This window comes from Dendrobates tinctorius, unplaced genomic scaffold (genome assembly GCF_039654945.1).
Source record: "Dendrobates tinctorius isolate UK_male_01 unplaced genomic scaffold, ASM3965494v1 ptg000003l, whole genome shotgun sequence".
NCBI lineage: Eukaryota > Metazoa > Chordata > Amphibia > Anura > Dendrobatidae > Dendrobates > Dendrobates tinctorius.
The window spans coordinates 27,642,523-27,655,804 of NW_027361671.1; the positions used below are offsets into that span (position 1 = coordinate 27,642,523).

At 47.0% G+C, this 13,282-nt stretch overlaps 1 protein-coding gene across 2 annotated transcripts in view; it reads left to right on the forward strand.

The window, feature by feature from the left end:
- Nucleotides 1-13,282, forward strand: part of RHOBTB3 (Rho related BTB domain containing 3) — a 96,277-nt gene that overhangs the window by 36,441 nt on the left and 46,554 nt on the right. For both annotated transcript variants that reach the window (XM_073541433.1, XM_073541400.1), the window contains exons 6-8: nucleotides 2,418-2,768; nucleotides 3,008-3,114; nucleotides 11,929-12,028. In XM_073541433.1, coding sequence (XP_073397534.1) covers nucleotides 2,418-2,768; nucleotides 3,008-3,114; nucleotides 11,929-12,028 — 558 coding nt within the window. The remainder of the gene's footprint in view (nucleotides 1-2,417; nucleotides 2,769-3,007; nucleotides 3,115-11,928; nucleotides 12,029-13,282) is intronic.

The following is a 13,282-nucleotide window of genomic DNA, read 5'->3' on the forward strand; positions in this document are numbered from 1 at the left end:
GCTTACTGTACATGTATTTAATTAATAAAAAAAATACTTTTCTGGAAAAAATGGCATGGGCTCCTGCATAATTTTCTTAACCAGCAGAGGGAAAGCCGATGTTTATAGCCTGGGAAGGAGGTAACACCCATGGAGCTTCACAGGCTATTAATATCAGCTCACAACTGTATACTTAGCCTTTACTGGCTATTAAAATGGGGGACCCTAAAAAAATGATGTAGGGTCCCCCTATAATTAGTAACCAGCAAAGGATATACAGACAGCTAATATTAATAACTTAGGAAGGGGCCATGGATATTGGCACCCCCCCAGGCTAGAAAAGGTGCATCTCTAGGATGTGCCAATTCTGGCACTTAGCCTCGCTCTTCCCACATTCCCTTTAGCTGTGGCAAGTGGGATGACAGTTGGTGGGTTGATGTCACATTTGTATTGTCAGGTGACATCAAGCCCCAAAGTTAGTAATGGAGAGGCGTCAATAAGACGCCCCCATTACTAACCACATAGTCATATCGTATAAAAACACACACACACACAGAAAAAGTCCTTTAATTGAAAAAATGACACGGACTCCTTTAATAAATCTTAATTAAACCATACTTGCTACCTCGCGTATTCCACCGATGCCATTGTCTTCTGCAAAAGAGTTAAAAAAAAAAAATAAATAATCCATTTGTCCCACGATAGGTCTATCTCTGCTACATCTAGATGGCAGGCTGCATGGTTGCATTATAAGACCATACAGCCTGCCATCCAGCAGAGACACTGAGTATCGTGTGCTCAGTGTCTCCCTGTGAACTCCTGTCTGAGGGAACCCTGAGCTTGAGAAAGTTCTCCTGCTCATGGTGCCGTCAAACAGGTCTTGGGAGTTCACAGCCAGTGAACTCACTTCATCTAATTGATGACAGCGCAAGCGCAGTAAGAAAATGTTTACCTCCGGTCACTGGCGTCGGCTGATGGGAATACTACTCCCGATCAGCCAACGCCTGCTGCCACTAATAACAGCGAGAGCAGATGGCGGCTGATGGGATTATTGATCAGCTGGCTCCTGAGCTCAAAATAAATAGTAATAATTAAAAAAAATGCATTGGTTCCCCTATATTTTTATAACCAGCCAGGCAAAACTGACAGCTGCAGAATGCAACTCTTAGCTGTCAACTTTAGCAAGGCTCAAGCTGTCATTTGTCATTGTGAACCGTGGCTGTCTGACCGGCAATAATGGTTTTACTGCCGATCAGAAGCAGATGACAGCATGGCAAACACTGGATGTTTGGGCTTCCCATTCAATTGAATGGCGTCTGGGTACTTTTCTGGTACACAAACCCAAACTTTTTTTTTTAACTGTTCGGTCGAACCCGCTGGACCCGAACATCCAGGGGTCCACCCCATCTCTAATCTTCAGTCTTGCACTTTTCAGCATCTAAGATATCTCAGAAATCAATTATTGGACTATGAATTGGACATACTGTAGAATCCATTTTGTAATCATGGATCTTTGAAATTCTTCATGACTCAATATACTACTCTTGTATCAAGAATGGCTGTGTCTATGCTGGGACTGTTCATATCTTCTAAGAAATTGACTATTACTTCCAAATTTCAGTTTAGAGATTTTTCGGCATTTGCTAATTTAGTAACTATTTTATTAGCACAGATAATATAATTAAACAATGTACTTTTTCACCTGAATACTTATATGTATACGTATATGAAATACATCTCTGTACAGTTTTCACATCCAGTATCCATTTTTTATATTTCAAATTTACAATGTTATTCTTATAACATATTGCATTAATAAGGGTCAGGTTATCCCTTTAAATGGGTTGTTTAAAGGGTATGCTTTTTAAAGAGGACCTGTCATCAAAGCAAAAAGTGTCTATTTTCGTTTTTATTGCTCTTATTTTTTTCCTGCTGCTTCCATGAGTATTTTTTGTTTTTCCTTTTTATATCTGCCATATGGTTCCAAAGATTCTTTTATTTAGTGCTAATTTTTATGGTCTTTACAAGGGGGCATAGCTCACATGATCCTCTGGGGAGTGTTTGTAGACTGCTCTGCATTATACTTTGAGCACCATCTTCCTTGGTAAAGACCATAAAATTGGCCCATATCTCTGAAACTATATGGCAGATTTTTATTTTAACGTTAATACTCAAGGGAGCAATGGGAAAAAACTAAGAGCTAAAACTGCTCACACTTTGTTGGCAGGTCACTTTAACAGTCTGGGCTTGCATTTCAGTCCCATTCATCTGAATGAGACTGAGTTGAAATAAAGGGTTTGGTCATAGACAGTGTGGCACTGTTTCTGAGAAAATCTTACCATTAATGATCCAATTAAAGCAGTGTCCCTCACAAAAGAAATATTATTTACCAGAAGAATTGATGTTACTTATAAGCTCTGTGTTTTATTTTTTGACAGAAAAGATGCCTTCCTTGAACGATGAGCCCTCGCAATATATTGCTGATATTAAAAAGCTGCTGGATCACTGCCAGTGCGTGGATGTGGTTTTCTGCACTGCTGACTTGAGTCCGATATCTGCTGCTCACAGAGTCGTGCTATGTAGTGTGAGCTCCGTATTTAGGCTGCTGTTTGGTGTGATATCCATGAAAGACGTGCCCGACTCTTGCTCACAAAAGTCAGTCGAATCCCTGTTCTCCGTGTACCAGGTGCCGGCGGTCTCTGCTAAGAAGTCTTCTCCAGTGAGAGTCATTGTTAGAGACCCTCTCTTCCATAAATGTTTACCTGACATCCTTCAGTTCATTTACTCAGGTACCACAGTTATCCATTTACATCTCTACTGATTATATACACTGTTATGTGTTTTTCTTGTTATTGTAATGTCGATTTTGGATTGGGTGGAGATATGAAGCCTGAAAGTCAAAATTTAAAATATTGTTACCTTTTTGCCCGTCAGTGTATACGTTCAAAGTAGAGTATAGTATACTTATAATATAGAGTCTGTTGTCACTGGTGACTCTTGTAGCTATAACAATGCTGTGTTGATATAGGTGCCTCACAATGGCAACTTCTAGAACATCATCTTGAAGAAAAATTGAAAGATGCTGAAGAACTAGCACACGTGTCCCGCATAGTGCAAAGCATAATAAATAAAACAGTAAGTGTTTTCTCGTACATTTTCTCCTAAACTTCCTTTTACTTTCCCAGCTCTGAAATTCCATTCACATGTTTAGTTATCGATCATATAAGTACTTTTAATTAACCTTAAGTTTTCTAGAAACAAATACATGGCCTATCGAAGGACTGGATAGATAAATGTCCCTTAATGATATACAGAACAAAAATTGCTAACCTGAACAGGAAACAGCTGTAGTACTAAGTACAGCAATAATAACCAAAGACCCTGTATGTTGCACTACAGGGACCACTCTGTGTATATATTGATCTATCTGAACTCATGTAGGGGGCTACATGGTGACTTTGGCCACGACATCTGGTGTGCAACCAAAGTTTGCTGGGTATCACAGCTATGTCATAGCACCATACTAATGAACAGGGTAGCGTTGTGAACTTGAGAGTACTGTAACTGTGACAAGCGAGTCGCAAGAAGTTCCACCACGTTGGATTTTTTTTTGCGACTTGCTTGTCAAAGTCGCATTACCCCCATTCACATTTATTACTCTGAGATGTAGCCAGCTACTGGAATACAGCTCCTGATGTTTTGAGGATTTAGGCTTCCTGACAATAGAAATAGAAGGAAACTAGAAGTAGGCTTGACTAGATTAAATTTACATGAGGTGATTGCTACAAAACAAATGTCCAGAGCTGAGCCTCCCCACCCTCCCAAAGGAGGCATAGGTGGAGGCCAGCATGACGGGGGGGTGGTGAGGTACACAGGGGGAGTACCCGGGAGGAGGGGAGCTGGGGGAGTATATAGTGGAGGGGTGGGGGTGTCCCCCTCCTCTTTGGATCCAGCTCCCTAGCAAGAAGCAGTGACCACAGAGACGGGGATTCCACTTACCATGGCCGAGGTAGAGCGGCTTCTGGAGCAGCTGCGGACGGCGGCGCGGTCGCAGCCCCCAGGCTGGCTGGCGTCACAGGTGACGGGGATTGTGCCAGGGAAATCCGGGCAGTCGGCTTCAGGAGCGGTGAGGGAGCGGCGTTACAGACGGGTGAGGCCTCCCGAGCGGCTCTCACCTGATTCAGCTCCCAGGGCCTCGCGGCGCAGCAGGAGCCCCTCCCGGGACCCTCCAGGCCGGGCGCTGCGTTCTGTTCCCACCGCCGCTACCCGGCCTGGGAGGAATCAACAGGCCAGGCGAGGGCCCACAGCGGTGACTAGGCCGCAGCCTGGATCCAGGTGGGGGGCGGGCCTGTCATGTGCCGGGCGGCGGCAGGCACCAGGAACAGCGGGGGGCCACGGCAGGAGCCTCCACGCCGCGCGGCCTGCCTCCCCCTCAAGCAGGGGGGCGATTGTCGGGGGATCATCGGCCTGCAGCCTAGCAGGGCTGCCACCACCGTCCCCTAGCAGTGGGGGGACATCGGGTGCGGCGGGGGGCCGCGGCGAGGGGGCCTCGCATTGGCGGTCCGCTTCAGGGACTGCACAAGGAGGAGGAGGACGCTGCAGCAGCAGGGTCGCGGCCTGCTCCCCTGCAGGGCCGGCACCAGTGATGCCCATAGACGGTGGCGATGGACTCTTTTCGGGTGGCCTGGAGGCGCAGCGGGGGGCCATGCATGCTTCCCTGCTGGATCCAGGCGTGGCAGCAGGAACTCGACGCATGGTGTCCCGGCCAGGATCCGTATCCGGGGTCCCGCCATCGGGGTCCCCCGGGGGGCTCAGTCACCCCCATCTGGCTCCTCCTGTGGGGAGTACCAGAGGTCGACAGCAAGCTGGCGAAGTTACATCCGCGGATCCAGGTTTTCCGGCTGGAGGGCACACAGCCCCCTCGCAGCCTGGTGAGTATGGCTCCGTGTCCCCTGTTTGTCATCCCTCGGTGTCAGTGGGGGGGTTGGGGTTCGGTGGCGTAGCCGTAGTAGGCGGTGTCAGCGAAGTGCTTACGGAAATGCGTAATTTGGTGTCACGTCTGGAGCGGGGTCTCGTCGCTCCTTCACCGGTAGCAGCTTGGGTTGGGGTACAAGTTGGGAGTCCTGCGGGGCAGAGCGGGTCAGATCCGGCCGGGCGCGCAAGCGAGGCGGTGTCGGTGCAGACTGAGATGGAAAAAGAATGTTGTGTGCATTTGGACGACAGAGCGCATGGGGAGGTGTACGTTTGTTTTGAAGGCCAGTTGGGGGCTCATTTGAAGAAGGAAGTAAAGGAGCGCATTTGGAAGGATGAGTACGTGGAAATATTTTCCTTGTTACCACTAGAGAAATTTAATTTGGATAAGGGTAAGAAGGATGATGGCAAAAAGGAGGATGAAGAAAAGCGCAGGTGGCGTTTGATCCCTCAAACGTTTGTTAATTGGCAACAGGTGTTTGCTATCTTGGCAAGCGTCATTAGGGAATAGTCCCCCGACAATTGCTCGGCGTTATTTTGATGCCATTGGGGAGGCCTATAGGGTTTACAGGAGGCAGGCTTGGTTGCGCTACGGCGAGCAATTCCGGCAGAGGATGGCTGTCCGTCCGGCTATCCGCTGGGACCAGAAGGACATTGGGTTGTGGATGCGAGTCATAGCCCAAAACAAGTTTGGGAGCTCCTTTCACGGGGGGGGCTGGAAGTACCAGCCAGAGTAGCAGCAGTTCCTGTGTCGGAGGCGGGCAAGGTCAAACGAGGAGTCATAAGTTGGGGGTGTGCTGGCAGTTCAACGACGGCCAGTGTAAGTTCGGGGCGAACTGCAAATTCAAACATCTTTGCTCCAACTGCAATAGCGCTTCGCATGGAGCCGCCAAGTGTTTCAAGAAAGGGAAGCCCAGAACTAGCTGTAGTAATTCCCAAGGGGGAGACTCCAGTGAAGCTGGAAAAGATGGTCCCTTAACTAAATACTAAATAGATATGGGGACAGGGAGAAGGCGGCATTGCTGTACGCAGGTTTTAAAGATGGTTTTGTTATCCCTCACCCCCATTTTGCAATTCCGCAGGTTTTAAAAAATCTGCGTTCAGCCTTGTTACATGGCTCGGTGGTTTCAGAAAAACTGGGAAAGGAGGTTTCGTTGGGCCGTATGGCTGGCCCCTTTGCTTCTCCCCCATTTGGTGGTTTCCCCTCTGGGAGTGGTTCCGAAGAAAGAGCCGAATAAGTTTCGGCTTATTCAGCATTTGTCATATCCACGTGGGGGGTCTGTTAACGACGGTATCGATCCAGAGATCTGTTCGGTGGTTTACTCCTCCTTTGATGAAGCAGCACGGTGGGTGCGGAAATGTGGTCGGGGTGCCCTCATGGCTAAAACGGATGTTGAATCTGCATTTCGATTGCTGCCGGTCCACCCGGATAGCATGAAGTTGCTGGGTTGTTATTGGGAAGGCATATTTTTTGTGCACAGGTGTCTACCCATGGGATGTTCGCTGTCCTGTGCGTATTTTGAAGCCTTCAGTTCCTTTTTTGGAGTGGGTCGTGCGTGATGTTTCCGGTTTCGATTCGGTCATTCATTACTTGGATGACTTTTTGTGTGTGGGCCTGGCCGATTCTTTGTGTTGTGAGAGAATGTTACAGGCCATTGAGTGGGTGGCGGAGCGTTTTGGAGTTCCACTCGCGCCTGGAAAAACCGAAGGCCCCAGTACATGCTTGCGTTTTTTGGGAATTGTCATTGACACGTTGAGTTGGGAGTTCCGGCTGCCTGAGGATAAGTTGGCTGATTTACGGGCGGAGGTGGTCTGTGCGCGCCGGGTAAAAAAATTGTCATTGCGTGATCTCCACTCTTTGTTGGGGAAGCTCAACTTAGCATGTCAAGTTATGCCGATGGGGCGAGTTTTTTCACGTCGTCTGGCAAGTGCGACTGCGGGTATTCGAGCCCCGCATCATTTCATCAGATTGTCGGCGGAACTCAGGGCAGATTTGGTGATTTGGGAGTCTTTCCTAGAAAGGTACAACGGCCGTTCGTTGGTGATGGAAGAGGTGGTCAGCAGCGAGGCGTTGGAGTTGTTCACGGACACAGCTGGCGGTGTCGGATTTGAGGCCTACTTTCGGGGGCAGTGGTGCGCGTCCCAGTGGCCCAATGAGAGGATTGCGGACGGCTTGATACGCAACATCACTTTGTTGGAGATCTTTCCGATTCTCGTAGCCGTACATCTGTGGGGACGGGAGTTTCGGGATCGGCGCATGCGTTTTAACTGCGATAATATGGGCGTGGTGTGTGCGATCAATGGCCTTACTGCATCGTCTTCCCCAGTTGTTTGGGTGTTGCAACAGTTGGTCTTACTATGTTTGGATCTGAATGCACATGTGCCCGTGACACATGTTCCAGGTGCTAAGAACGATATCGCTGACTCTCTTTCTCGTTCACAGTGGGATCGGTTCCGCTCTCTGGCACCAGAAGCAGAGATCATGGGTTTAGCTTGTCCGGAGGAGCTGTGGAAAGTGGCTTACGGGCCGCGGAGTCGCTGATCGAGTTGTCTTTAGCTCCAAAAACTTGGGAGGCATACCGGGCTGTATGGGGCAAGTGGGAGGAGCATCTTGCAGCCAGTGCGGCAGTCGGGCCCGGGCTGGATCAGGAGGGAATTTTATTGTTTTGGTTAGGGCGCGGGGCCTCCGAGGGTTGATCTGGTGCGAAAGCCATGCGTATTTTAGCAGGGTTGTCTTTTGGTTTCCGTTTGCGCGGTTGCCGCGATTGGGCTAAGATTTTTCTGGTGAAACAGACGGCAAAAGGGTTTAGCCATTTAAAAAGCGCGGGTGATTTGAGGCGTCCAATATCGTTTAATGTACTGGAACGACTGGGCGGCATTTTGGAGTCGGTGTGTTCTTCACGCTATGAGGTTTTGTTATTTCGCTTAGCCTTTTCGTTGGCATTTTTTGGCGCATTAAGGGTAGGGGAGCTAGTGTCGGGTAACAAAGAGTCAGTTGGGGGTATATTGGCCAGGGACGTTGTGGTTACTGCTCGGGGCATTGAGTTTTGGCTGCGACGGTCTAAGGTGGATCAGGCAGGGAAAGGCCGCCGAGTGGTGTTGGGCAGTGTGCCCGGGTCTTTGATGTGTCCCGTTCAGTGTTTGCGGGGTTTTTGGGAACTTAGTCCTAGTTTGAGCGGTTCCCTTTTGTGTCACGTTGATGGCTCTAGTTTGTCTAGATACCAATTTGGCGCTGTTTTTAAGAGGTCCATTCGATTGTTGGGTTTGGATGAATCCCGTTTCGCTTCTCATTCGTTCAGGATAGGGGCGTCGTCGGAAGCGGCAGTTCGGGGTTTGGATGCGGCTTCGATACAGCGCATTGGCGGTTGGGTGTCTAATCGTTACCGAAGTTAAGTTAGGTCGGTGGGTGGTGATTGGTGATGCAGAGGGTTGCATTCACGTTTAATTGAGGTTGGTTGTGATGTTGGCATTGCCTTTTTTCATTTCAGGTGTCGAGCCGTTGCTGGTGTGGATTTTTGGTCATTCCTTCGTTTACTGGGGAGCATTGCGGGCCGATGTCCGGAACGAAGGCAGACAGCTCGGTTTTTCCAGGAACACGGCCTTGTTGCGTTGGTGTGGTTTTAGGGGGATGGAGTGGAGACGGGTCTTGCAGGAAATACACGAGTGCATTCGGTTGGACCGCGCTCCGGACATCCTGGTGTTACATGTCGGGGGTAACGACTTGGTGGTTCGACCTTTCCGGGAATTGATAAGGGACATCAAGCAGGATTGTCTGCGCCTGTGGTTGCTATACCGAGGGGTCACTATCGTTTGGTCCGACATCGTCCCTCGTAGGCGATGGCTTTCCATGAGGTCTCTCACAAAGGTCAACAAGGCCAGGATAAAAGTGAACAGGGCTGTGTCTTCTTTTGTCATCAGGAGTGGGGCAGTGGCTGTGCGACACTTTGATTTGGAAAAGGGCGAGGGTGATTTTTGGCTGGCGATGGGCTTCATCTGAATTCGGTTGGTTCCGATATTTGGGCTCTCGGTCTCCAGGAGGGTATTGAGCGGGCCATAGCATGGCGTGTTCGGGGGGTCTCGGGCCGTTGAAGTGTTCAAGGGCCCTCGTTGTGGCGGCTTCGAGAGGGGGGGAGTCCTTGAAGTCGGTGGAAATTTGGTTTTGGAGACTCAGTGTCTAGGGTCCTTCGTTCAAAGGTATGTTGGGAGATTTGAATCTCGTCCCCCGAGATCTCGGGACGAGATCTGATCCCGCGCATGCGCCGTCCCCGGACCGGCGGCCATCTTTCTGGCGTCCATGCTCCCGGAGGCCACCGCAACATGGCGGCGGCCAGCAAGGGAACTGCGGGGGCCTCCGGGCTGCGAGGAAATGCCAGCGGAGCCGCGGCCCCTGCACTGGAGCACAGCTCGCTGCCACCACCGCACCGCAGAGCGCCGCCCGCTGCCACCACCGCAGAGCCCACCTGCCCCAGCACTGCTGCCCCAGCCCCAGCACAACTGCCCCAGCACAGCTGCCACCACCGCAGAGCCCACCTGCCCCAGCACAGCTGCCCCAGCCCCAGCACAGCTGCCCCAGCACAGCTGCCCCTGCCCCAGCGCAGCTGCCCCTGCCCCAGCGCAGCTGCCCCTACCCCAGCACAGCTGCCCCAACACAACCAACCTGCCCCAGCACAGAGCCGCCACCGCACGAGCCTGGACCACTGAATGACCCCTGTGACTACTTCACCTGTGCCGGATCCCTTCCCAGGTAAGCTGTATTCGGACTGTAAGACGGACCCCCATTTGACACATTATTTTTTTTTCCCCTATTTTCCTACTGAAAATTGGGGTGCGTCTTATGGTCCGGTGCGTCTTATAGTCCGAAAAATACGGTACATTTTTTACAGTGTCACATAGCAGCTAAAAGATGTGCATTTAGAGGACACCGCTTATACACATAAATGTATTAGATGCATACAATGCATCTGTAAAAGATATGCATTTAGAGGACACAGCTTATACACATAAATGTATTATATACATGCAATGCATTTACTCTACATACGGTACTTTTGGGTTGATGTGGAAAAATGCTGCAAAATAAGATTGCTTTAAAAAATAGAAGTGTTAAAATTCTTTTGTTATCAATTAACAAAATGTAAAGTGAATGAACAGAAGAGAGATCTAAATCAAATTAATATTTGGTGTGACCTCCCTTTGCCTTTAAGTCAGCATAATTTCTTTATAAGTACAGTTGCACATAATTTTTGGAGGAACTCAGCAGGGAGGTTATCCCAAGCATTTTGGATAAATGACCACAGATCTTCTGTGGATGTAGGATTGCGCAGATCTTTGTCTCTTCATGTAATCCCAGACAGACTGGATGATGTAGAGATTTGGGCTCTTTGAGGGTCTAAGGCTACTTTCACACTTGCTTTTTTTTTGCGCTGTGCACCGTGCGCAGTGCAAACGCACTTAAAAAACGCATCATGCGTTTGTATGCGTTTTTTGCGGGTTTGGGTGCTATTTAAAAAAAAAAAAACCGCATGCTTTTTTTTGCGCATACGTGCGCATTACTATGCGCACCCATAGACTATAATGGGTGTTTGGCTGTAAAAAAACGCATTGCGTGCTCATGCGTTTTTTGGGGGCAAATCGGACGCACAAAAAATGCAACAGGATGCATTTTGTGTGCCCGAGCGCACACTACAAAAAAAACGCATGTGCATACAAATGCGTACAAATGCATGTGTATGCGCACCCATGTAAAAAATAGGGGAAAAAACGCATGCTTTTTTTGCGCTAAACAACAGCGCAAAAAAACGCAAGTGTGAAACCAGCCTAAAACAGAATTGTATACATAGTCAAGTGTAATATTCTATGAGAATAAAATATCACATTTTATTGAAAAAACATTAAAAATACTATAAAACTACAAAAATGCCCAGCAGGAGGCGCTCAAAACATTCCTGCCATTGGTTATTATAGTCACACAGATAAATGTGAATCCTTGCACATAAGTAATTATAAATAATTTCCAACAAGAGTATAATCTCTATAAATGTAGGGAATATTCACACCACAGTATTAAACAATATATTGCCCCCGGAAGTCGCTAGTGCGAAACACGTGTTAGGGTGAAGGAGGTCGCGTCATTCACACTCACCAGAGACCTGGCACCAGCGTTTTCATAGGTATTACCTTTTTTTTTCCCTTTATGTATAACCTTTGTGGATTTATGCAGCAATCCTCTAGTACTTTCTCAGCCATGATATTCAGTTGTGCTGACATTGAGGTTATTTTTATCTGCAGTATATATCAGACTGGGTTGCCATCATTCAGGTGCAATTTAATGTGGGTTTCTATTACATTCAGAGTGAGTTGCCTGTAGTGTTGTCAGATTATTTTTTGAACCTTAATGCTGAATCTTTGAGGCTTAATGCAGCAATCCTCTAGCACTTTTTCAACTGTGATACTATTCAATCTTGCTGATATTGAGGATTTTATTTTAACCTGCAGCATATATTAGATCGGGCCACGACCATTCAGGTGCAATTTAATGTGAAATTGTCTAGCTTGCAATGCCTGCATGTGAACAATGATGGCAGATGAGCATGCCCATTATGATTTTTGGGCACTCTATCACAAACCTTTCTTTTTTTCACACTGATGCCATGGCTCGTGCTGTTTGATTTTCAGTGTCTAAGGGGAAGGACAAGATTCGAAAATTTCATTTTATTTGTTTTTAATATGAGGAAGAAACTGATGCTACACTAATGACATAAAAAGACACATGGACCAAACAACAGATGAAGATCAAAATTGACCAGTTTTTCTTATACAAAAAAAAAAAAAAACCTTACTTGAGAAAGGGCCTTAGCCAACAGAATTAAACCCTGCTGGTCTGCATGTTCACGTCAAGACCTAAGGTGTACATACAACACATGTATGCATACTTTACATCTCATCTTACCTTTCTGATGGATTTTCTGTATTTGATAGGGTCCAGGTTCACACTGTCAGAAGCCATTGCCATTATGGGAATCTCTTGGATTCTTTTTTAACAACACGTCACTGGCAGATGTGCACTTCCAGGTACAAGGTACTGTAAAGTATTATATTTGTGTTTTATATTGTACTAGCTGAAGAGGCCGGCGCTGCCTGGGGATAGTAACTAACTACGGTTAGTTATAACAAATTACAATGATATATTGGTCAAAATTACTGTTATTGTGACCAGTTAAGCAAGTTGAAGATGGAATGATCTCTAAAAGGGCTAAAGTTAAAGATGACACATTTTCTCTGTATTTTAGGCCAAAAAAATTATATATTGTCATTTTTTACATTTTAACAATTACAATAAGGAAAATAGGCCAATGCAAAAGTTTGGGAACCCTGCATAGTTAGTACCTAGTAGCACTCCCTTTTAAAATATCACAGCTTGTAAACGCTTTTAGTAGCAAGCCAAGAGTCTTTCAGTTCTTGTTTGAAGGATTTTCATCCATTCTTCCTTGGAAAATTCTTCCATTTCTGTGAGATTCCTGGGTCGTCTTGCATGCACTGCTATTTTGAGGACTAGCCACAGATTTTCAATGATGATCGAATCGGGGGACTGTGAGGGCCATTGAAAAACCTCTAGCTATCGCCTTTTGAGGTCGTCTATTGTGAATTTTGATGTGTGTGATCATTATCCATTTGTAGAAGCCATCCTTTTCCAAATTCAGTTTTTTTACACAAGGTGTTATGTTTGCATCAAGAATTTGTTGAAATATCATTGAATCCATTCTTCCCTCTACCTGTGAAATGTTCCCTGTGCCATTGTCTGCAACACAACTCCAAAGCATGATTGATCCATCCCCATGCTTAATGGTTGGAGAGATGTTCTTTTCCTGAAATTCTATGCAATTTTTTCTCTGCACATACCTTTGATCATTGCGACCAAAGAGTTTTATTTTAACTTCAACGATTCACATGACTTGTTTCTAAAATGCATTGGGCTTGTTCAGATGTTCTTTTGCATACCTCTGATGCTAAATTTTATGGTGAGGGTGCAGGAGGGCTTTTCTTCTGATGACTCTTCCATGAAGGCCATATTTGATAAGGTGTCTCTGAACAGTAGAACAATTACCACAACTCCAGAATCTGCTAAATCTTTCTGAAGGTCTTTTGCAGTAAAGTGGGGGTTCTGATATGCCTTTCTACCAATCCTACAAGCAGCTCTCTCTTGCTTGGCCTTCCAGACCTTATCTTGACCTCCACTGTTCCTGTAATCCGCTATTTCTGAATTACATATTGAACTGAGGAAAGGACAACTTGAAAACGCTTTGCTATCTTCTTATAGCCTTCTCCTGCTTTG